The sequence below is a fragment of the Fringilla coelebs genome, assembly GCF_963513975.1.
Source record: "Fringilla coelebs genome assembly, chromosome: 5".
Classification (NCBI taxonomy): domain Eukaryota; kingdom Metazoa; phylum Chordata; class Aves; order Passeriformes; family Fringillidae; genus Fringilla; species Fringilla coelebs.
The window spans coordinates 47,091,121-47,116,084 of record NC_140033.1 but is presented as its reverse complement, the minus strand read 5'-3'; the positions used below and the strand labels follow the sequence as shown (position 1 = coordinate 47,116,084).

Below are 24,964 nucleotides of genomic sequence, written 5' to 3'. Positions count from 1 at the left end.
CTGGTCTTTACCACTGGTAATTAGAAAGAGCACCTCCAGCAAAGGTGAGCAGGTGGGAATCAGAGCTGGTTGGGAGAAAAGTGTCTTCTCTCAGCACCTGCCAAGGACTGAAAGGCTTCTAGTGCCATTGCTGCACTTGCCCAGATGTAAGTACAACTGCTGGGTCACTAGGTAGGTTCCAGGAACCTGCTTGGAGTGAATCTTGGCTTCTCAGGGATCTCCAGATGTGTGGAGTAGGTCAGACCTTCTCTGGGTGGTTCTGCAAGCTGGTGGGGCCTGACCACGCTGCCTGCTGAGCACTGCTGCCTCTCTGCTGGTGACCTGCAAAGTGCTTGGGCTTGATGGGGGAAGGGGCACAGCAGGTGTTTCACAATGACCCTGGCCAAAAACTGCGCCTCTGCTCCACCCTTTCCCATCTGGCCGCATCCTCTTGAAATGCCTGAGGGCACTCTGTGGGAGCAGGTGACCAGAAAAGGGAAGGAAGGATGTTTTATTGCCTCAGCTCTCTTCCTTTCAGGGGATTTTGGCAGAAAGGACTGGCTTTTTGCTCCTGGTCTCTCCAGCAGACGGGATATAGGGCAGAAATGTCTGGTCTGAAGCTGTTTGCCGCTACTGTGATGTAACATTTGAATGCAAATGTGTAACATTTGAAGCTGGAGTTTCAAATAAACACTTCCTTTACTAACATTATTTTGATCAAATAACTGAGAAAATTTGAGTAACTTTACACTTATATGCCATCTTTCTAACAGATTTCTGCCATGCTCGGTACTTTCAACCTTAACTACTGTACCCTGGAGCTAAAAGCTCTCTTTTTTTCTTTTATTTTCTTTTTCAATTGTATCAAAGGCAAATCTTAACTTTTCACAGCAAGATATTAATTCAGAATCAGCAGAAACTAGAATAGACCAAAACTAAAACAAAGAAAGCAAACTGGAAAAAAGGGCTGTGTCAGCTTTTTGTAACCTTACCAGCAGATCCAAATGAATTTTTTGAAAGCATTCCAGAATGTGACAGGCTGCTCTGGCTCTGGTCACTGGTGTACGTGGGTCCTCAGCTGGGTTTGAAGAAAGCTGCAAAGAGCAGAGCAGGGTGGGGGAAACAGGAAAGCCTGTGGGATGAGAACACCCCATGTTAGTTCCATTTAAGCAGAAAATTAGCCAAGCACACTGACTGTGCCTGCTTTGTGAGCAAGCATTCATGTAACAAAAACACCATCCTAAACCACCTCGTCAAAACACCGTTAGCACCGCTGGCAGAGATCAAGCATTTATTTGGATGTGGAGAATGAATTCCTGCAATGCATTTAGAGAGAGCAGCTCATCTGCCATTTGCCAGCTTTGGTTCCACGTTCAGTGCAAGGCTCTGGTGCACAGAGCAGCAGCTCCCCACGCTGAGGCACAGCTGACACCGGGGTTCAGCGCAGCCGCCCGCGGGCTCTGCTGACACCGGCGCTGCTGGGGCCTCTCCTCTGCTCGCCCTCCTAGCAGGGGCAGCAGCAGCACCACACCGCAGCAAGTGTGGCTGCCCATCCCCTGCAGGACTACAGAAAATAGAGAATTGTTGATGTATTTCCAGAGCTGCAAAGAAACCTTTTATGCTGGTAACAGGTAGAAATTAGGTAACCTGGTTTCTCGTGTCTCTTTTCCAATGGACTTCTTGATGGCTGAGTTCACAAGGCAACATTTCTCTTGAAAGAAGGGAGTCTGGATTCTTCTCACCTACAAAATCTACTTATTTTTGTGAAACTTGCAAGAAGTCAGTGTCTTTGAAATCTCGACTGCTTTGTCAAATTCTGGTTGAGATTGCCTAGGAGCCTCAAAAGCTACTGTGTTACATTGACTAACCCCCCCATCTGGCACAACAGAAACCTGACGGAGACACAGAGCCCTAAAGAAGTCCAGGAAAAGTTAAAAACTGTTACCTTGAACTTCAGCTAGAGATGCAGGTCGCCTCATTTCAGCCCTCTTTAGAGGTTCTCACGCAGTCAGTTTATTCACACTCTGAAGCTCCCTCTAGAGCCAGGAGAAGAAAAGTCATCCCCAAAAGCTCCTTCAGTCCATCTCTTCCAAGCACCTGCTCTATAATATGTGACAAATTACAGACAGTAATTCTTTATCCCCCTCCTGCCTCATTCGATGTCCCACAGGTTTGCTAGGTTTATGTTCCAATTTCAGACACGGCTCTGGGCCAGAGAGGGTCCCTTAAACCAGCCCTTGCTGTCCTGCAGTGAGCAGGAGATGCTGTTGTGGAAAACTGCGTGTGGCAGTGGTGCATCTCTGCCTGTCCCCCTCATGGGTTTTTCAGGTACCTTTTGACCCTGCTGACACCAGCAAGACTTGGGGACACTTCTGAATGACAGAACACTTGCATGAGAGGGATGGATCTCCTCTAGATCCAAAGAGAAATGGGCATCTGGCTATGAGCATGCAGTGTGGCCTTCTGTACCTCCCAAATATTTGTCATGCAGGTACCATTGCTTGCATCCAAACTTAACTCAGTATTCAGCAGGAGATATATGGCTGTTGGGATGGCCTTTATGTCCATCATGAACCAAATCTCTGTATCTGACAAACCTGCTTTGAAAAGTGTTTGTGGACTCTGCCTTTAAGGACAAATTCCATTCTTGATACCAAAATCAGATTTTGACTTATATCTCTTGTAGTATCCTAGGGCTCCCCTCTAGGCTGGGTATAACTTTATATTTGCAGCACATCAGACATCTAGTGATTGTTCAGATCAGATGACAACACTTTGTAGTGAGCTGGTATAGCTCTAGAAAAAAATGTTTTCACACTTGAAGCAGCTCTGCAGACTTGGAGAACTGGAACTGGGCAGAAAGAGTGAATATCTTCTCTTCCTGTCAGCCCTTCCTTGAACCTGGTGCAGTCAGGGAGCTGTATTGGATCTCAGAAAGCAAAAATGTTGCTGTACTTTGTGCCTCTTTACAGTGATGTCTGAAGATGAGCATCCTTCTCCCTTTAGCTTCAGCACACAGCAATCATTGCACCTGGAACTCTTCTTTCTTCAGCCATTCTGCAGGCAGGTCTTCCCACAGCCAGTGGTCATGAGGGAGCCTAGAGGACAGCAGCCTCTTTCCCTAAAATCTGCTCCTCAGTAGGAATCTTCTCCTCCATAGCATGGTGGATTGCAAGTAGGCATTGATAATCAGGCTGCCTACTTCTCACCACTTTTTATATTTCAGGAAACATATGGTGGCTGACGCATTTCCCGATGTAAACTCAAAAATCACATCAGTCTGGATCCAGGAGCTCTGATTATCTACATGGAGCTACAGACAATTCATTTCCTTGCTGTTCTGCAGCATTTTCAATGAATTCTGGTGGTTCCTGTTCTCACCTGATATGCAGGGAAACAGAGGCAGGGATGAAGCCAATGGTTTGCTCATTGCCTCCTGGGCAGAACAAACGGTGAATGGAGGTGCCCTTAGATGAATGTTTGCTCCTTACCCTCTGACCTGGCACAGCCTTTATAATACTGATCAGGTCATGATTTTAAATTCCCTTGTTCTGGGCCTTTGATGGTTGAGACTTTCCCATGTTTAAGATATATCATATTGCATTCTTCTCTTTATATTTCTTGGAAAAGAAAAGGTTTCTGTAAGCCAACAAGAATATTTCCCTTGTAAGGCTTCTGGAACAAAATGTCTTTTTTTTCTAGATTATTAATATGGAAGTGATTGGACAGCTGTCATAGCAATCCTCATTTGAGTAGATGTCAGCAATAAGGAAAGAATATTGCTTCATGAAGGTAGTTTTAAAAAAAACCTCAGAATCTGTTCATCAGTTCAAAACTGCCAGAAGAGTTAGTGGAAAAGGAACAAGAGACATGGATGTATTCAGGATCCCACAACTAAGCACTTTACATAACAGACCTTACATATGCTGAAAAATAAGGTGGCGGATCAGCCCACCAGAAGCATTCCTCCTCCTCTAGCTCCTCTCTGAATTTGCCTGCTTGCCCAAATTCATGCATTTCTCCTCTCTTCACAGGTGCAGTGATACCAGCAGCTATTTTTGCTCTTAGCTTAGGGTAGCATTTCAGCTGCTGGACATCTCTGCCAAATTGCTCCTTTCCTTTGCCAGCTCTGCATCCCAGGGTCCTCTAGAAAAGTGCTGGGAACATCATCTTCGATCCCTGACCTCCAGCAACACAGGGATGGGAGAGGGGGCAACCTCTTCTCCCTCTAGGGTACTTGTCCACCTCTTCTGAGCCATTATGAGCTTGTTTTTATGAGGTGGTAGCTCATCTTCCTGGCTTCTCTGCAGGAAGTGGAGGAGTTGCAGGTGGTCGCTCTCTGCCTGACCAGGGTGGGCACCAAAGGGGAGCCAGTGAACCACAAGAGCTGCAGTCAGCCAGAAGTTTAAGACCAGTTGCCTCAGAAGAAACAAAAAGTGCCCAAGTGATGTGAAGGTCGTGGTTCAGAGCAGGGTGGGAAAAGATGTGAGTCCCCACCAGGAGCTGGCAGGGAGACGTGCACATGGCCACCCAAACCAAAACTGTGGGTCAGGATTTTCTCCAGACAGCAGCTGAAAGGTGGAACAAACTGCTCTTCCTGCTGTCCCTTTTGGGTTTTGTGACTGCTGCATGGGATGGAAATGCTATTATTTTAGAAGGACGTTTTGGACACTGAAGCTGGCTGCTCTTGAGATGTTTCCTTGCGAGGTTGTTTCAGATGCAACTGACTGCTCTGGGCCCTACAAAAGGTGAGCTAAGCCATTCCCACATTTTTATGTGTTTGATGGCAAAAGAGTTGGGAATTACCAAACTGAGGTGCAGGAACTGTTGTTCCTGGCCGTCCTGAACCCAAACCTGGTGAGTACTTCCAGTGTCAATGATAAGTGCAAGTGGCAGTAGGGTTTTGTTATAACTGAAATCTGCTTCTGTCTCCACTAGGACTGAAATCAAACATCTGCATGCAACTTGGCCAAAAGTGCTCCCTGTTGTCTGGATCTAGAGCAGCTTTGAGAGCCTTTCACAGTCCCTGCTTCACCAAGGAGGGGACTGTCAGGCACCACCAGCCCTGCCATCCCTGCCCAGCATTTCCTGGGGCTCCCCCAACCCTGTTCTGGTCCCAGGGGGCCATTCCAGCCCCCCTGGAGCCATCAGCCCCTATTCCAGCAACACAGAAACAGGGCCACTCTCAAGTTCCCCACAGCCCTGCCTGGCCATGGTCCCACTGTCCCAGGGAGCATCCAATGCCTGGAGCTGGGGCTGAGCCCAGAGCCCCTCTCCAGGCTTGATCCTGATCCCACCTGCAGCTGACTTCTTGGCCTTGCTTCTGTGTGTGTATGGCAGGGAGCTGAGGTTTGTGGCAAATTAAAAGTTAAAATAAGCAGACAAATTCATTACATTTTGAACAGGTTTTGTTGGTTTTGTTTGTTTTGGGGTTTTTTTTGGTGTGGTTTTTTTTTGTTTGTTTTGTTTTTTTCTTTATGAAATTAGATTTATCATCTCTGAACCTTTTTTCTGCTGACAGTAAATGTTGAGGATTAACACCTACAGCCAGGCCTCAGTAGGAGAAGATTAGAAAATGTGAATCAAACTAAAATGGGAGGATCTGAGCAACCGTAGTTTTGAGAATTGTGAATGATGCTCAGTTCTCCTGTCTCCAAAACAGAGGTGGGCTTTACATGATTGGGAATGCAGTGCAGGTAGTTGTTCATATGGAAAAGTCATAAGGGAGGGGAGGAATAGGAGAAGGAGTTGGAGGAGAATTATCCCCAGTATGAGTACAAACAGCTGCACCCTGGGCCTTTGTAAGGTCCTTTTCCTAAGACTCTTAGTGTCATCTATGGTGGCCGCTTGGCTTTGTACCCTCGAGCCAAATATCACAAAAGGGACATGCAATGATTGAAAAGAACATGCAATCATTGGAAAGCTACCCTGATTTTGCAATTCTTTTACTTGGCTAGCAGGCACTGTGGTTTGGATTACTACATATTTTTGCAAGTTTATAGGCATTTGTTACTGGTTACAATAATCTATACCTTCCATGCTGTCTGTGAAGGGGTCTAAGGGGCTTTCAGATCTGATCTCATGCAGTGCAAGCTGGCTCACAGTGGTAGCACCTGCAAAAAAAAATAGTTCTGTAGGATTTGCTGGCAGGTTCTTGCTGCTCTAGCAGAGATCTCTGTCCATCCTGACAGTGCATGCAGACACCAACAGCCTGGAATGCCACTGAGATCCTTCTGTTCTTGATTTCACCTCTTCTAGGGTGAGGTAGCAAGGCTGGCTGTAACTGTGATGGTAAATGCACAAGAGGGAGGGACAATCTCTCACAGCAAGGATCCTTCCTAGCTGCTGTTTTTCATGTCTGCATTGCAGGGCAATATGTACTGCTACTGTATCTTAATTAAGTTCGACCATGACTGGAGTAATGATCTCTGGTGCACAACTTCAGGTTTTTGTCATGCTAATCACACAAGAAACAGCAGTTTTTGGGGGAGGAGGGTGAGCCATGAACCACAGTCTTTGTGTATTTTCTACTCTATGAGGTGATGCTGTATTCCTATCTCCTTGTAGGGCTTGATTATTCTCTTATACTTCTGCATCCTTCCCCTAGCAAAAATGACTTGCCTGCTTCTATATAAAATGGCCACGAGATTATATAATCTTTGTACAAATAAGGAATGGGAACATTGGAATAAAAACAGAAGAGGAAAATCAAATAAGTAGGAGCCCCTAAAACAATTACAAAATTTAGTCTCAAGTTGCTCAAGTTAACGTTTGATAGAGAATGGTGAAGAAAAAAGTGGAGTGAGATGAGGATTATCACAATGCGTGGCAGTGTTGCAGTGGCACACACTGAGAAGCTTTTCCTCTGGAGATGGTTGGTGTTGTCCTTGGCACCACCATACAGGATTTAGGCATACAGCTGTGTGCCAGCTGTGCATGTCAAGGAAAACAGTCTTGGGAATATTACATTACAGGCTGGAGGGAAGTGTGCTATTGTGATGCATTATTACTCTTATAAAATAAGATTTGCGGACAATGGGGGAGGTTGAAAGGCTTCTGTCCCAACACAAGTATTGGCATTGGTGATTGCAGAGTTGGTGAGCACAAAAACCTGCTTAGACCCTGTGACACATTTAGTTTTTAAAGGACATCCAGGATTCTGCCAGACCTAGATGGGACAGAACAGACACACATAGTCATCCACCTACCTGATTGCAGGAAACTTTAGGGGACATCAACAATTTCACTGTTCAATTCTTTATGCTCCCCTACTACTACGTGGAGTAAATACAGTCAAGTTCTCTTGGCTTTGTAAAATTTCCAGTGAACCTTACTCTATAAGCCATCCCACTTCCAACATGGTTTGAAAGCCCACATCCAGATTTGCTGAATTTTCTGTCTTATTGGCACTCTCTGCCTGATCATAACATCATAATTCCTCAGCTAGGGGACCTCGATGGCAAGGAGAAGTTAGAAAGAAAACATAAATGCAAGAAAAATGTGTTTGTTTTCCTAAAGTCTTTTTTACCATAATTATGCAAGAAAACATCAAAGTGCCAATATGATGGTTTTTTTGAATCAGACTTTGTGAATTAACTGAAGATGAAGAGCCTTCCAAAATCTTGAACAGGTTCATTTTACTGTTCTTTGGTGGAATTAAATAGAGAAGTGGGGTGGTATTTTTCCACTCACAGATTTTTCATCTTGTTGAAAAAGAAAAAGGGACGTCGACAATAACTGGTCAGCATCATACCTAAACTATTCAAGTGCATTTTGTTTACGTGAGGTATAAATAAATGCAGCAATCTGACCCTGCTAAACTATCAGTGGCCATTAAATTTCAAGGTAAATGAATTAGGAACTCCTGACAGAGACACAAAACTGTACCCAAAGCTGTAGCTGGTAAGAATGTATACATGCTAATGGGGTAGTCACCACAATGTGCATAAAGAGCTTTGCCTCACTTTGTGCTGCAGCCAAAGCTTTTCTGTACAGAAACTACTGTGACATGATCTGTAACACAGAAAAAGGGCAGTGAACAAAAATTGGGGTTTTTCTTTCCAGCTTCAGATCATAATATGAATAGAATGGTGCTCTGACATCTCTTGTGGACTCAAGATCTGTCCATTTCTTTTTCCATGTTAATGAATCACATGAACCAATTTTACAGATTTAGCACTGTGTGCTTCATTTAGAGTGTGATGTGTTTCTGTGCACCAGAGACTTACATGAAGCTCTGAGGTCTAACACAAAGTTTTTAATCTTTGGTGTTCAGCTCCCAAATTATTCCACTGATATTGCAGAGCCTTTTGCTACCTTAACAATAGGAAAGTGTTTTAAAGAGGGGGATAAAGTATATGCTGTCTCATACTTCATGGAAAGAAGTGTGAAACGTCTGGAAACTTTGGAAGTAAAAGAAAAAAAATATACCTGAGTGTTTCACAGTAGCCAGAGGTATAAACCTCATTAGGAGAAGCAGCAGCACAGCTTTGTGCCACCTCACTCTCTTTGAAAACCTTTTATTTTAAAGAGTGAGACTCTAACTGTGTGCTTTCTTATCTAAGGTGAAAAGGACCCTCAGAAGATTAATACTGAGTTTCTCACTCACGTTAACTTTAAGGAAGAAGTTCTAATTTACGAAGAAAAACAAAACTTTCGCGATCTCGAGGTCCATTTGCTAGCCGGACTCGGGGTTCCTTATCCCCTCGCTACTCAAATCCAACTCTTTTCGCGACAAGGCATCAAGAGGCGAAAAACAGCCGCTCCCACGGCCTCACAGATGTAGAAAAAGGACGATTTCGTGACAGATAAAACAGAAAAAAACCCATTCTATTTCACCGGAGGAAGCACTAGACGGAGGGCGGGGCACCGGGTGGCGGCGGTGCGGGGGCCCAACCGCGCCCGCCGCGCCGCGATAACCGGAGGGCGCCCGGGGCCGCCCCTGCCCGGTGCTCGCGGTTACCGCAACGGCCGGGACCGCCCCGGCCCCGCCGCCAAGAAGCCGAAGAAGGCGGCGAGCGGCTCCAAAGCCCGCAAGCCCGCGGGGCCCAGCGTCACCGAGCTGATCACCAAGGCCGTGTCCGCCTCCAAGGAGCGCAAGGGGCTCTCACTCGCCGCGCTCAAGAAGGCGCTGGCCGCCGGCGGCTACGATGTGGAGAAGAACAACAGCCGCATCAAGCTGGGGCTCAAGAGCCTCGTCAGCAAGGGCACCCTGGTGCAGACCAAGGGCACCGGCGCCTCCGGCTCCTTCCGCCTCAACAAGAAGCCCGGAGAAGCAAAAAAAAAAGGCTCCTAAGGAGAAAAAAAACTACAGTAATCAAGCCCAAGAAGCCGGCGGCCAAGAAGCCCGCCAGCGCCGCCGAGAAGGCAGTGACAGCAAAGAACAGCCCCAAGAAAGATAAGCCTGCAGCCAAGAAGGCAGCCAAGAGTCCCAAGGTGACGGAGGCTGTTAGGCCTAAGAAAGCGGTGGCAGCAGGGAAGAGCCCGGCTAAGGCGAAGGCGGTGAAGCCCAAAGCAGCCGAGCCGGAAGCGACGAAGGCAAAAAGGCAGCACACAAGAAGAAGCAAGCCCCACAAGGAAATAGTCTTGCTTTGCATTTAAACCCAAAGCCTCTTTTCAGAGCCACGAACATTCGGGCTGAAATGCTGTGGCTGCCGCCGTTTTTGGGGAGGAGTGTGGGGAAACAGCAGTCTGCGAGTGAATGCGATGTTTACTCCGGAACAGCTCGAGGGGGACTTGAATTGGTAGGGGGAGGGTAGTAGCGCCTTGGTAGCTTTTAAAATACCCATAAAGCGCAGGGATTGGTTGCGGAAGGGCTGAGCTGCTTCCTGGGACTGGTGGCAGCCCCGCCTCAGAGCGGGGCTAGTGCTGTGTGCACGGAACAGCGTCCGGCACTGACAGTTACAACGTCTGAGAAAAGCATTTCAAAACCTTCCGCGGGCTTTCACCGCCGTAATGACATTCAAGCTCTTTCTCTGAATTTGTAGGTGGCTCTTAAAAGAGCCTTTGGGTTTCTCTAGGTTGAATTTCGCAGCGTGTGGTTTTCGGCGCTCACTTGGCTTTAGCCTTGTGGCTGTCGGTCTTCTTGGGCAGCAGCACGGCCTGGATGTTGGGCAGCACGCCGCCCTGCGCGATCGTCACCTTGCCCAGCAGCTTGTTGAGCTCCTCGTCGTTGCGGATGGCGAGCTGCAGGTGGCGGGGGATGATGCGCGTCTTCTTGTTGTCGCGGGCCGCGTTGCCCGCCAGCTCCAGGATCTCGGCCGTCAGGTACTCCAGCACGGCCGCCAGGTACACCGGCGCGCCGGCGCCCACGCGCTCCGCGTAGTTGCCCTTGCGCAGCAGCCGGTGCACGCGGCCCACGGGGAACTGCAGCCCGGCCCGCGACGAGCGCGACTTGGCCTTGGCGCGCGCCTTGCCGCCCTGCTTCCCGCGCCCGGACATGGTTACAGCTAAACAGCCGAAGTCAAACACCGAATGCAATTATTCCAACGGTCGAGCTCGGCCTTATATACCTCTTCAGCGGAAGGCTCGACTTCCGATTGGCTAAGTCAGGGTTGTGCCTAAAACAGCCAATAGGAACGCGGATCCAGATTTGACCAATGGCGATGAAGGGCGGAGCGCTATCGCTGCAAAAGCTTGCCCCAGCCAATAACAGCTTCGCCTACGGGAATCCCTAATTTGCATAACCGCTCTATAAAACTGGGCGCTCAGCTGCGCACTCTGTTCTCTGCTCGACCGTTTGTTGGTGCGGCTGTGCTGAGAGGATTCGCTGCCATGCCAGAGCCGGCCAAGTCCGCCCCTGCGCCCAAGAAGGGCTCTAAGAAAGCTGTCACCAAGACGCAGAAAAAGGGTGACAAAAAACGGCGCAAGAGTCGCAAGGAGAGCTACTCCATCTACGTGTACAAGGTGCTGAAGCAGGTACACCCCGACACGGGCATCTCGTCCAAGGCCATGGGCATCATGAACTCCTTCGTCAACGACATCTTCGAGCGCATCGCGGGCGAGGCGTCGCGCCTGGCGCACTACAACAAGCGCTCCACCATCACGTCGCGGGAGATCCAGACGGCCGTGCGCCTGCTGCTGCCCGGCGAGCTGGCCAAGCACGCCGTGTCCGAGGGCACCAAGGCTGTCACCAAGTACACCAGCTCCAAGTAGACGGTTTCTGCGTTCTTTGTTCGATAATTTAAACCCAAAGGCTCTTTTAAGAGCCACCCACCTTCTCAGTAAAAGAGCTGATCCTGTTGCCAGTTTCTATCTGGTTTTGGTTTTTTGGTTTTTTTCGCGGTGGCGGCCTGTGGGGGAAATGTGCATTTACGGTGAAAAAATATCTTAAAAGGAAGGCAGAATTTACAGCGTTTGCTGTAAACTTAAACAACGTTCTGCATCTAAATTCAACGAGCCCAAGGACGTTCATAATTCCCTTTACAAGCTCACTCAGCCCGTTTTGGTTTATGTACGAGGTAGGGGAGGCGGATTAGAAAAATGCGGTGGTCTCTCAAAACAGCAGAAGCACGTACCTGACGGCTGGCGCATGGTAATGGCTGACGTACATTAACGAAACACTGAATCGGGAGCATTGACAGCAGACGTGCTTACAGACCACCCGGTGCTCTTGCGCCTTGTTCTTTTGATTTAGAAAACAGACACCGAGGTGGATACCCACTCCCCCGCCCCACATTGTGCATTGTCGCGGGTGACCAGGGGAAGGAAAGCAGAACGTGTTCTCGCCCCGACCAGCACAGGCTGGTCCCCGCGCAGGTAGACCCGAGCACAGGCTCCTCGGAGTAGCTTTTTCCCGGCTTTCGGGCGCCCCTCTCTCTCCCCGCCGTTTCCCCGTGCCCCATACACTCCGCCGCCGAGCGCGGACGGGGCTGCGGGCGGCCGGGCAGAGCCGGGGCCGCGCCGCTGCCGCGCTCGGTCCGACCTGAGTGAGGACTGCGCGGAGCCTCCCCGCGGGCGGGCCCGGCCGCCTCCCGCCCCTCCCGCCCCGGCGCTGATTGGTGCCGCTCGCGGCTGGCGGCCCGAGCGCGCGCTGCCCCGGGGCGCGCTCCCCGCACGGGACGCGGCGCTTCCAGCGGGCCGGGCCAGCGGCCGGGAGAGCTCGGCGGGGCCAGGCGAGGCGGCTGCCGCCTGAGCCTTTGTGCCGCGGCCCTGAACCGAAGGCGGCTGCTGAGCGGGAAGGAACCGCGAGCCTTCGGGGAAGGAGGCGGGCGCCGGCGGCAGCTTTAGCCAGGGGTCCCGAGGCCGGGAACGGAGCGGCTTTGGTAAAATCAGAGCGAGTCCGCACTGCCCCGCTCTCGGGCGCTGCCGCCGCCCCCGCTGTGCCCCGCGAGCCCCCACTGGAAGGGGGCGGAGGCGGGGCGGGGGCGGGGCCCGGGCGCGTATCCCGCCCCGGAGGCGGGGCTTTTCCCGGGCTCGCGACAAGCGCCCAATGGCAGCCGGCCGCTGTCGCGCGGGCCGCCAATGGGAGCGGCCAGCGCTGTATAAATAGCGGCGGCGCGGAGCCGAGGGCGCTGTGCAGAGCTTGAGTGCGGAGCGGTGTGAGTGGGTGTTGGGCCATGGCGCGCACGAAGCAGACGGCGCGGAAATCGACGGGCGGCAAGGCGCCCCGCAAGCAGCTGGCCACCAAGGCTGCCCGCAAGAGCGCGCCGGCCACGGGCGGCGTCAAGAAGCCGCACCGCTACCGGCCCGGCACGGTGGCGCTGCGCGAGATCCGGCGCTACCAGAAGTCCACGGAGCTGCTGATCCGCAAGCTGCCCTTCCAGCGCCTGGTGCGCGAGATCGCGCAGGATTTCAAGACCGACCTGCGCTTCCAGAGCTCGGCCGTCATGGCGCTGCAGGAGGCCAGCGAGGCCTACCTGGTGGGGCTCTTCGAGGACACCAACCTGTGCGCCATCCACGCCAAGCGCGTCACCATCATGCCCAAGGACATCCAGCTGGCCCGCCGCATCCGCGGCGAGCGCGCCTGAGCTCCCTGCCGCAGCCCTTGCCGGCCGCGCAGTGAGGCAACCCACGCAGACCCAAAGGCTCTTTTAAGAGCCGCCACATGCGCAATTAAAAGAGCTGTAATGCTGGTTATCACCCGTTTCATTGGGCGTGGGGCACGGGGAAAAAAACTACGTTAAATGGTGGGTAAAATAGTTCACTTCCGCCATTACTCTATTTTACCAGCTGCAGCATTTTCTCCCCCCAACTCAGTAAACCGTACGTGTTTATTTTACCAGCTGCAGCATTTTCTCCCCCCAACTCAGCAAACCGTACGTGTTTCGCAACAGCGCCACAGCTCTTTTAATTGCGCATGTAGTGGCTCTTAAAAGAGCCTTTGGGTCTGCGTGGGTTGCCTCACTGCCCGGCCGGCAAGGGCTGCGGCAGGGAGCTCAGGCGCGCTCGCCGCGGATGCGGCGGGCCAGCTGGATGTCCTTGGGCATGATGGTGACGCGCTTGGCGTGGATGGCGCACAGGTTGGTGTCCTCGAAGAGCCCCACCAGGTAGGCCTCGCTGGCCTCCTGCAGCGCCATGACGGCCGAGCTCTGGAAGCGCAGGTCGGTCTTGAAATCCTGCGCGATCTCGCGCACCAGGCGCTGGAAGGGCAGCTTGCGGATCAGCAGCTCCGTGGACTTCTGGTAGCGCCGGATCTCGCGCAGCGCCACCGTGCCGGGCCGGTAGCGGTGCGGCTTCTTGACGCCGCCCGTGGCCGGCGCGCTCTTGCGGGCAGCCTTGGTGGCCAGCTGCTTGCGGGGCGCCTTGCCGCCCGTCGATTTCCGCGCCGTCTGCTTCGTGCGCGCCATGGCCCAACACCCACTCACACCGCTCCGCACTCAAGCTCTGCACAGCGCCCTCGGCTCCGCGCCGCCGCTATTTATACAGCGCTGGCCGCTCCCATTGGCGGCCCGCGCGACAGCGGCCGGCTGCCATTGGGCGCTTGTCGCGAGCCCGGGAAAAGCCCCGCCTCCGGGGCGGGATACGCGCCCGGGCCCCGCCCCCGCCCCGCCTCCGCCCCCTTCCAGTGGGGGCTCGCGGGGCACAGCGGGGGCGGCGGCAGCGCCCGAGAGCGGGGCAGTGCGGACTCGCTCTGATTTTACCAAAGCCGCTCCGTTCCCGGCCTCGGGACCCCTGGCTAAAGCTGCCGCCGGCGCCCGCCTCCTTCCCCGAAGGCTCGCGGTTCCTTCCCGCTCAGCAGCCGCCTTCGGTTCAGGGCCGCGGCACAAAGGCTCAGGCGGCAGCCGCCTCGCCTGGCCCCGCCGAGCTCTCCCGGCCGCTGGCCCGGCCCGCTGGAAGCGCCGCGTCCCGTGCGGGGAGCGCGCCCCGGGGCAGCGCGCGCTCGGGCCGCCAGCCGCGAGCGGCACCAATCAGCGCCGGGGCGGGAGGGGCGGGAGGCGGCCGGGCCCGCCCGCGGGGAGGCTCCGCGCAGTCCTCACTCAGGTCGGACCGAGCGCGGCAGCGGCGCGGCCCCGGCTCTGCCCGGCCGCCCGCAGCCCCGTCCGCGCTCGGCAGCGGAGTGTATGGGGCACGGGGAAACGGCGGGGAGAGAGAGGGGCGCCCGAAAGCCGGGAAAAAGCCACACTGGGGAGCCTCTGCTAGGTGGTAGTGCCTGTGCAGGACTTTGGGGTAGTGCACTTTGGGTACGAAAACCCTTACTGATGGGAGGGAAGGAGGGAGGGCATTCACCTCGGAGCCTTTTGCTCAAAACCGAACTAGCTGAAAAACAAGGGCAGAGGGTCGTCTGCAACAGCCTGTGCTTTAAACGCTCCCTATTCGCACTGTCATCTATTCGCGTAGCTCAAGAGAGAAGCACCTCGGACTAGCAGTCAGGAATAGATTTGTTTCGGCAGTTTTGGGACCACCGACTGCACTCGTTTGTCTAACCCGCCACCCCCAAACTGTGCATGTACCTAAAGCAGGCTCACAGGGAATTATGAACGTTCCCTTCTCTGTTGAAGCAGATGTAAAGCACATCCTTTTACCTCAAACAATGCACTTTCCTTACAATTTACAATTTACAATGCTTTCACACCGTCATCTCCGTTTTCCCGAAAAAAACCCAAACGGGACAGGAAAGTACAGATAGCATCAGCTCTTTTATTGAAATGATGGTCCAGGAGGTCTGGTACAGAGGCAGCTTACTTGGATCTGGTGTATTTGGCAAGAGCCTGGGTGTCCTCGGAGGCGGCTGCTGTTTTCCCCTGCCAGCTGCATGCTCCGTTCGGGTGCGGGGCGGTTTATGAGACGGGGTTGCCGAGCACTGTGACTTCTCGTGGGCTGCAGAGAGATGCGGCCGCCCCAGATCCATGTCCAGGGATATTCCTGTTTCCTGGCTATCAAAATGCAGCGTTATTCGCGGGGACACTGCGGGCGCCGAGGAACGCGTGTGTGTCGGGGAAGAGCAAAGCGGAGTGTTTGCTGTTTGGAGCGCAGAGCTACGCGTGTGTCACCGGGAGAGGAGACATCCGCGCCCCGCCGGGCGCTGACTGAGGTGTGTGTCAGCCGCTGCAGAGTGATGCGTGTGTCGGCTGGCGCGGAGCAATGGGCTCATAGGGAAGCAGCAGAGTGCCGAGTCCGCTCGTCGGGGATCAGAATGAGCCCTCCGTCGGGGAGGACCGAAACGATGCGCTAGCAGCTCTGAACAATATTTGACAGCTGGTGCAGAAGTATCTGTGTGTTTGCTGGGCTCAGGAGGTGCCGTAGGTCGTAGGGAGCAGGGCGATGTATGTGTCGGGGATGCGGAGGGCTTTGAGTGTCGGGACGTAAGGCTAACGTGGATTGAGGGCGCTGAGCGATGTGGTTTTGGCAGCGGGTGAGGAGTGTGCGGCGCAGGGCGACTCAGAGATACAGGACTGTCGTGCCCTGCGTGCATCGTCGGGCGCAGAGATTTGTTTGTAAAACAGTGCAGAGCGACGGGCTTTCCTCCGGGAACGAGGCGATATGTGTGTAAATCGGCGGGCAGCGATGTGTGTGTGCGGGAGGAGCGGGACGATGCCCGTGTCATACTTAGGGAGGAGAGCGGTGCGTGTTTCGGGAGGCGCAGAGCGACCTACCGTACGCTGGGCAATGTGTGCACCGGCGGCGGGAAGCGACCTGTGTGTCCGGGGTGCACGGCGATGCTGCGCTGGGGAACGTCAATCTAATTTGTTTTTCGGGGTGCGCTGTCTTTTTCGGGATCATAGAGCTAGGTGTATGTTAGACACACCCTGTGTGTATGTTTGCACATCGTTTGATGGCAAACATATTATGGAACGTTTAGAAAGTGAGGGATGTATAAGCTGAACAAAGCAGAATACTGAAGCACAGCAATGGGCTCAGGAGAGAAGAGGTCATAATTTACCAGTTTAATTCCGTGTTTCTTCGGTCGAACTTGCACAAGCTGCGACAGCGCAGCGAGAGTTGAAAACCTTCCGCTTTCCCTTGTTCCCGTTTGCCGAGCACGGCGCTGCCCTCCTTGCCCGAAGCTCACTCGGCGGTGGGACCCAGCCCCGCTCAGCCAGGGGAAGAGGAGCTGGTCACGGAGGTGCCCACCGCGATCAGGAGCTCTTTGGCAGCGCTCTGCCGAAAGCCGCCACTCGCTCCGCTCGGCCGCGGCGCCGCGTCCCGCCCTGCTCTGCCCCCGCTCCCGGCTTCTCTCCGCGCCCGGCTTTGCCACTGACTTGTCAATTACACACACGTTCCCTTGGCGAATTTGTATGTGCCTCATGTGCCTATTGCTTTTTAGAAGCATTGGTTTTAAGGCGGCTAATTATTTTCTGTTTCTTGAATCTCTGCAGGCAACCCTTGAATTGTCATACTTATTGACCCAAAATTAGCACTTAATGGGCTTCCGAGGTCTGTGCGGAAACAGGGGAGTTGTACAGTCCCACAGCTGTGCTCGTGTTCCGGAGCAGCTCCTTTCCCCAGCCGCTGCACCCTGGTTAGCCCGTCCTGTCCGGGTGGGACCGCCGCGGGGCTGACAGCAAACCTGACCTTGCTTTTCTTCTTGGTACTAACTCTATCTGGATGTTGAGTGAAAAGTGATTGTACGTGGAACTTTTCTGAGTGTGAGAACTGCTGAAATAAATGTCGTGTCCTGTCTTGCGTGGAAGTATTGGACTCCTCCTCAGATCCTGCCCGCCTCTCCATTTGTCGCTGCCGAAATCTGTGGCATACAATAGATACGGGAAATAGCGACAAATACAGAAGGGGAATACGTTTAGGGGAACCTGTGATGGTCAGGCTCAGGGCCGAATCGCAGCAGGACCCTGACTGTCAATCTGCTTGCTTATCACCTGCCTTCACCATCTACATTTCTCCATGCTGGTCCGGCACACTCCGTCTCCTCTCCGCGGCGGCTGTAGCCGCAGCTCCGGGTCCCGTGCACCCACACGGCCGTGGGAAGGAGGGAGGGAGGGAGGGAACCTCCGGCACAGCCCGGAGGGAAGGGACGGCGCGGAGTCCTTCGTGTCCTCCCTCCCTGAGGCACGGAGGAGTCTGCGCAGGCAGCGCCGCGGCATCCAGGCACTGTTCTTTCAGCATTCCAAAGCCTCCTCCCAGCCCTCACAAGGGGCAGACTGTCGCCTAGGATCACGCTCCATCCCATCCCCTTCTGCCAGTGCCGCACCTGCTCACAGATTTGGCCGTGAAGCCACACTTCGCCTAATCGACACATCAGCTATCACTATTTGATCTTCTGTGTTATCCCGTAGCTTTCCAGGAACGGCTTCATACAGTTTCTTAAGGTGAAAATATCTTGGCAAGGGATGGGGGAAAATTCCTCTTCTCAGTGATGGTACAAAGTGCTTTCTCTTCTCAAAACTATGGCAACCATCACTGACATAAACAAATATTTTACCAAACAGCTTAACACTCAAAAAGTCTCACGGTCCCAGGGTTTTTGGTTGGTTTTTGTTTTTGTTGTTGTTTTTATGAGATGAAGAGAATCTAAACCCTTGATGGATTTTTGCAGAAGGGTCATGTCTCTGCCACTGATTGCCTCTTACAGTCTTCTCCCTATTAGGTACTGATAGATATGATATTTTGCATGGGGAAAAATGCTAGGTACCATCGAAAAAGATAGTGAGTAACAGCTGGGATCACCACCAGAAAGCGTGGTTAAAAACAAAAGCAAAAATCCAAAAGCCACCACTAACAAAAAACCCCTCAACACACAAATACCCACAAACAACAAAAAAAAACTACAAACAAACAACCCCCCCACCAAAAAAACCCCAACAAACAAGCAACTTTTCCCCCCCCCAAAAAAAAACCAACCCAGAAACAAACAAAGCCTCACCACCACAACAATAAAAAACCACACCCTAAAAAAACAATTCAGAATTGACCCAAGCAGTACAAATCAGTTTTTCTTTGGGAGTTGCTTATCAAACTGCATCTGTAAGGAACAAAACCATAAGAGCCCCCACAGTTAGTCTGATGTTTTTCTAGAAAAATGTCCATGAAGAGCTGTGGATGAGTAAGCTGAACTCATTGCTCAGGGTGGATGTATCCACATGATATCAAGGAACCGGGAAGGCAAAGACAAAGTGAAACATTTGCACATTTCAGACAGGGATTTTAACACCCTTTTTTTTTCTTGTAAAATGCTTTCTTTCCCGCAGAAACAGCCCACAGAAATTTTTGACCAGTCTGTTCCTCTCCTAACTTTTTCTGTGCTTTCAGATTTATGGAACTACTGATTCCCTGAACACAGAATGACATTTGGAAGGGAAGTTGGTCCCCATTTCAGTTCCACATGATGGAAAATCTGACCCTGGGCCAGAAGTGCAGAGCAAAAGTGCTTTATTCATGACAGTAACAGTGTACAGGCAGATTCCATTGCAGTTCTGCTTGCACTTCTGCATCCAAGAGGACTCTGTTCCCATAAGGAAAACATACTTCTTTTTGGTTGGACCTTCTTTCTCCCTTTTCCTTTGCCAGACTTGAAGGTAATTTGTAATTCAAGTTTGAGAAAACTTGAAACTCTGCACTACACCTGCTGGTTTCAACACCTTGACTTTGGGGCTGCATTCAGTCTCAGTTTTTACCTTCCACGTTGTGCCTGTGGGTCTCTGGCTCCCCTGGCTCCACTTTCCCAGCTCAACCTCACACCAACCCCACCCCAGCAGACTTGCTCCGTGACCCAGGATGTTGTGGCTGTGCCCAGTCACTGTCATAATCCCTGCCCCACTCACATTGTGCATTAAATAGGAAAAAGAATCATAATAAATCAGCTGATTGATTGATCTGAACTGATTCTTGAAGCTGTCCTTTAACTGAGCTCAGGAGTTATCAAAACCTTTGTGGTGTGGAATGATCAAGGAATTATTTTTCTCTTGCTTTAAACCAAAATAAAACTGTTGAAAAAATCTGAGTATTTTTGTAAGAAGGTAATTTTTAAAAAAAGCAAAACAAGCTGTATCTGTGTAATACCTAAATTTCCTGCCTAATGCCTACCAAAACTCTGTCCATGGATTTTTTTATTTTAAGAGATTGGTGTTCTATATGGGGCCTTTAAATCTCTATGGATACAAAAAAACTTTTGTCATGGGCAGGAGTCCTTTGCTGTAAACTGAACAGTATGTAATGATAAGTTCTTCCCTATTGAGACATGAAGTTTTCTTACTCATGTAACAATGTATTATGATTTAGAATATCATGATAAAACAGTTTTTAAATAAAAAAACATCATGCATGGACAAAAGATGTCTTTCAAATCACACAAAGTATGCATTGCATCAAGGGCAGGTTTGAGTTGCAGTGAGTAACTCTGTGATTTTTGTTATGGGGTATTTTTGTACCCTGCACAACATACATGAAGTATCCCTGCTCAGTAGCACAAGCATCAGGAAGGGCTTGAGAAAATACTGCAGTTACTGTGCAGATTTAGGCAGCCCCAGGTGAAAAACAAGGTAATGCTGGGCTTTGCAGCTACAGGCTTTGTGCATGACCTGATCGCCCTGTTTGAGGTATGCACAAATAGGCTGCACTCCTGCCTCCAGTGCATCTGTGAGATGGATGTCTCCATACTTCCTCCTGAGCAAACACTGACAGTCAGTCACAGTCACTGTTCACTCAGTGAGATTGATTGCAGGACTGAGGGGCTGAAGTGGATGTCTGTAAACTGTTCAAAAGGGTCGGGAAAGAAGGGTGGGAGCCAGTTGTCTTCTATGTGAAAACAAAAAAGTGGATTGATTGCAAAGAACTGGGTTAGAAAAACAGTGACTCACAGCTGAGAGCTTTGGTACTAAACTAGAGGCCAAGCCAAAAAGGGAAATCCCACTGTCAGTATTTACCACAGACCACCCAAACAAAGGAAGGAGGATGCTGATGAGGATTCTTTCTTCAACTACAGGTGCCATCATATCCACAGGCTCCTGTTGGAGCACATCAGCCAACCTGACATCTGCTGGAAACGTGGCACAGAAAGCCATGAGTTATCCAGGAGACTCCTAGAGCATATTGAAGATAAATTTTTATCAGGTGAAAAAAGCCCGACCGGAGGAGAAGTGTTACTTGACCTGTTCTTGCCAACAAACATTAACTAATTGAAGAGGTCAAGAACAGCTTTAACCTTGGCTGCTGCCTGAGCCCAGACCTAGCACAAATTTGAGGAATATGGGCCAGGCAAAGCACAGAAACAAGACATTTAATTTAGTAAACATTCAGTTGCTTAAGAAAATAGGATATGGAAACCCCTTGGAAACTGCCCTCAGGGATCAAGGAGAAGGTTAATCAAGCCTGAAAGTTATTTGTCCCATGGAGCAGGTGCACTTGATTCCCACATGTAAGAAAGCAGGCTAGGAAGTTAGAAATATAGCTGAGTAAAGACCTTCTGGTCAAAGTGAAGTGCAAGAAGTAAGTGCACAGGCAGTGGAAGCAGGGACACACATCCTGGGAAGAATGCAGACTGCTGTCCAGATGTGTAGGGATGGAATCAGAAAAGCTAAAGTACGTCTGTAACTAAATGTGGCAAGGGATGTGAAGAATAATGAGGGTTTCTGTAGGTACACTGGCCAGAAAAGGAGAACCAAATAAAATGGGGCCCCAATAAAAAAGAAAGGAGATTTAGTGACTGCTGGCATAGAGAACACCAAGGTACCCCACAAATTTTTTTTGCCTCGGTTTTTACTGCCAATCTCAAGGCAGAGACCAGGGGAACAAAGTCCCTACCTGCTGTAAGAAAAGATCAGGTTCAAGACCATCTGAGGATCATGAATAAGAAGAAACCCATGGCACCTAAGGGGATTCATCCCAGGATGTTCAGGGAATTAGCAGATATAGCTGCAATTCAGATACTGTGTAATATTTTCATCAATAACAGAGTGGGATGGAGCGCACCCTCAGCAAGTTTGTTGGTGCCACCATGCTCAGTGGGGCCACTGATCCACTGGAGGGAAGGGATACCATGCACAGGGACCTTGGCAGGCTCGGGGAGCGGACCCACGTGAACCTCCTGAAGCTCAACAATGTCAAACACAGGGCCCTGCACCCGGGCCAGGGCCATTCCAAACACCAGTACAGACTGCAGGGTGAGCTGATTGCAAGCACCCTGCATAGAAAGACTCAGAGACATGGGTGGGTGAAAATCTGGACATGAGGTGGCAATGTGCATTTGCTGCTCAGAAAGCCAGTGGCACCCTGAGCTGCATAAAAAAGAAAGCACAGCTGGCAGGTCGAGGGAGGTGATTCTCTTCATTCACTCCACTCTAATGAGACCTCACCTGGAGCCCTGCACCCACCTCTGGGGTCCCCAGTACAAGCAAGACTTGGAGGAGGATCACAGGAGGGCCATGGCAATGATCAGGGAGCTAGAACACCTCTCCCATGAAGAAAGGCTGGGAGAGCAGTGGCTGCTAGGCCTGGAGAAGACAAGGCTCTGGGCAGACCTTTATTGGAAAACAGGGCAACCCTGGCAACGGGGAGAAATGATGCATCTGACTCCCCTGATATCAGAAGGCTAATTAATGTATTTATTATTCTATATTATATTACACTATTTTACATTACATCTAAAGTGAATCTGCACAAGCACCCAACTGCACTGAACTGCCCAGAATCTTGTGACTGTCTGCTGGCCGACAGTCTGCACACGTGCTTGGCACTGACAGGCTAAGGAAACAAAACCCCATCACTCTGGGTAAAGCATCTCCATACTGCATTCTACTTTGGCACAAACACAGGCACAGCAAATGAGATAAGAATGGTTTCAATTATTCTTTTCTCTGCTTCTCTCACTGCTTCTCTCAGGCTCAGAGAATGTGAATCCCACAGACCTCAGTGTGGCCTTTTGACATATGAAGAGCATTTATAAGAAAGGCAGAGAAAGACTTTTCAGCAGGGCCTGTGGTGACAGGGCAAAGGGCAAGGTTTTAAAAGTGAAAAAAGCTAGATTTGAATAGGTTCCAAGGAAGAAATTTTTCATTATGAAGGTGGTGGGACAAGAGAAGTTGTTGATGGAAGATTTCCAAGCCATGTAGGATAAGTCTTTGAGCAACCTGTTCTAGTGAAAGATGTCCTTGCCCATGACAACAATGTTGGTCTAGACAATCTTGGAAGGACCCTTCCAACACAAGTCATGCTATGATTCTGTAATGCACCAAATCACATGGGCTCATAGGAAAGACCTTCCTGAAAGCACTTATCCATACCAGAATAGGAGAAAAGGGAGTTCTTGAACTTCTGACTGAACGTTGGAAAAAATTCATAGAATCGTAGCATCATAAAATAAGCTGAGTTGGATGGGATCCATCAGCACCATCAAGCCCAACTGCTGGCCATATGCAGGACGCACCAAGAGTCACACCATGTGCCTGAGAGTGATGTCCAAAAGCTTCTTGAGCTCTGTTGGGCTGGTGCTGTGACCACTTCCCTGGGGAGCCTGTTCTGGTGCCCAATCACCCTCTGGGTAAAAAACTTTTTCCTGACATCCAACCTAAACCTCCCCTGACTCAGCTTCATCCCATTCCCTTGAGTCCCGTCACTGGTCACAGGAGAGAAGAAATCAGTGCCTGCCTCTCCTCTTCCCCTCATGAGGAAGCTGCAGACTGCAGTGAGGTCCCTCCTCAGTCTCCCCCACAGGCTGATCAGGCCAAGTGACCTCAGCTGCTCCTCCTATGGTTCCCCTTCAGACCCTTCACCATCCCTGTGGCCCTTCTGCAGGTGCTCTCTAATCATGTAATGTCTTTTTTATTGTGGTGCCCAGACTGCACGCAGCACTAGAGGTGAGGCCAGCAGTGCACAGCAGAGGGGACAATCCCCTCCCTTGCCCAGCTGGCCATGCTGTGCCTGATGCCCCCCAGGACAGGGTTGGCTCTCCTGGCTCCCAGGGCGCTGCTGGCCCATGTTCAACTTGCCATCAACCAGGAGCACCGGGTCCCTTTCCATGGCACTGCTTTCCAGTGCCTCATTCCCCAGTCTGTACACACAACCAGGATTGCCCTGTCTCAGGTGCAGGTTCCAGCCCTTGCCCTTGTTAAACTTCACGTGGTTCATGATTACCCTTTTCAAATTTGTCAAGGTTTCTCTGCAGAGCCTCTCTGCACTGGAGGGAGTTGACAGCTTTTCCCAATTTAGTGTCAATGCTGCTCCTGTGCTGTGCCAGAATACTGTCAATGGCAAACTCAGCATTCCTTGAGCCCTGCACCCAGGTTGCTGAGGAAGATGTTGAAGAGAATTGGGTGAGGATGGAGCCCTGCAGAACCCCAGCAGAGACAGCCTGATGTTACCCCAGGCACTGTAACCCTTTGTGCCTGGACAACACATCCGCCCCTGGCTCCCTGCAGAAGGGAGTGCCTGGTTAAAATTACCCTTCCTTTCCTCAAAACAGAGGAGGTCCTGATGTGGGGTACAGGTGGTGCTGTTTTAGGGGCCCCTCTGTCCCAGAAGGGCTCACCTCATCGCTTCTCTGGCCTTTACTTCCAGGGCCTCATACCTCTTGTAGAAGGTGCCAGTCCTACCTGTTATGTGTTCAGAAGGAGAAGGAAGCTTCCTCCTGGCCCACCACTTCCAAATATCTTTGTCCACTGTACTTAAAAAGTGTTCTGTAACCAGAAGGATCAAGGAAATCACTGCCTGTGCTCCTGATCTTTCCACCAAGCAGCCCAAGGCGAATTGGTATTTAATAAATGGTCTGTTAGCTCGACACTTTATTTTAAGGGGAAAATAGAGGGTAGATGTCATTTTGTTTTCACTCAGTACATCATAATATTTGAAGCAATTATTTTTTAAAGTAAGTTCACCCATTAATTAAAGGAATTAAACTTATTTCTCCTTCCCTCATCCAACTGAAAACCTTTGCAAGATCTCTTTCCATTTCCTTTTTTGCTTAACCTAAAACTGTCTATTACTGTGAAAAACTAAATTTTAAAAGTCCACATAGGGGGTCAAAACTTTGGAGGGCCAGGTAAAGCAACTTTCAGGAAAGCACATTCCAGGAATGTGCTGCTACATCACTGTTTGGAAGTAGGAGAGAGGCCTAGCCTACACCCAGGAAAATGCATTTGCAAAGGTTCAAAATACTTTAAAGGTAAAGGAGATGGTCACTCTGAGTTATTAGAATGGATTAAGATACAGATTTTGAAGGAAATTTGTATGCTACAGAATTATCACCCAGAAATTTCCCCCCAGTGGTGTGGATCCTTCCCAGGAGATTGACTTCTGTTCCAATGTAGTTCGCAAGCCAAAATTTACAGTGGATTCAGCAGGTGAAATACCACAAAATATACATCAGGACAAAACCAAACCCACATCATCTTGTTTTTATCCTCTCTCACGTGGTGTTTTTTCTGCTGGCTCTCTTCCCTAGAAAAAGCCTCTCTGAAATGCCACCACATCTCTCCACAGTCCTTAAGTGCACCCCAACCACGATAACTCAGCACCACTGACAAGTTCATAAAACTGACCCCACCATCATCAGAACTCTAGAAGAAACTTTGTGTTATTTTATTATCAAAAGATAAAGGGAAAGAAGCCAAATAACTGCATTTGCAATCATTTGAATCAATCACCTGGCTTTCCAATT

The 24,964-nt window shown here is 50.7% G+C and overlaps 5 protein-coding genes across 5 annotated transcripts; 3 read left to right on the top strand and 2 right to left on the bottom strand.

Annotated features, from left to right (window-relative positions):
• Positions 1-3,735: 3,735 nt before the first annotated feature.
• Positions 3,736-9,998, top strand: LOC311153517 (uncharacterized protein; the record flags this gene model as incomplete). Its single annotated transcript, XM_084205448.1, is given in 7 exon segments — positions 3,736-3,771; positions 4,290-4,352; positions 6,349-6,397; positions 8,544-8,647; positions 8,765-9,256; positions 9,259-9,516; positions 9,966-9,998. Coding segments are annotated over 7 exon segments (1,035 nt in total).
• Positions 9,999-10,029: 31 nt separating this feature from the next.
• On the bottom strand, positions 10,030-10,419 carry LOC311153608 (histone H2A-IV; the record flags this gene model as incomplete). Its single annotated transcript, XM_084205556.1, has 1 exon — positions 10,030-10,419. One exon carries the CDS (start codon positions 10,417-10,419, stop codon positions 10,030-10,032), a length of 390 nt encoding a protein of 129 aa, XP_084061682.1.
• A 308-nt stretch (positions 10,420-10,727) lies between these two features.
• LOC311153611 (histone H2B 5) lies at positions 10,728-11,150 on the top strand. The gene has a single exon (XM_084205559.1). The coding sequence runs from the start codon at positions 10,753-10,755 to the stop codon at positions 11,131-11,133; it is 381 nt and encodes a 126-aa protein (XP_084061685.1). The 5' UTR covers positions 10,728-10,752; the 3' UTR covers positions 11,134-11,150.
• A 1,386-nt stretch (positions 11,151-12,536) lies between these two features.
• LOC311153603 (histone H3.2) lies at positions 12,537-12,947 on the top strand (the record flags this gene model as incomplete). Its single annotated transcript, XM_084205551.1, has 1 exon — positions 12,537-12,947. The coding sequence occupies one exon, from the start codon at positions 12,537-12,539 to the stop codon at positions 12,945-12,947; it is 411 nt and encodes a 136-aa protein (XP_084061677.1).
• A 408-nt stretch (positions 12,948-13,355) lies between these two features.
• Positions 13,356-13,766, bottom strand: LOC311153601 (histone H3.2; the record flags this gene model as incomplete). Its single annotated transcript, XM_084205549.1, has 1 exon — positions 13,356-13,766. One exon carries the CDS (start codon positions 13,764-13,766, stop codon positions 13,356-13,358), a length of 411 nt encoding a protein of 136 aa, XP_084061675.1.
• Between the last annotated feature and the right edge of the window lie 11,198 nt (positions 13,767-24,964).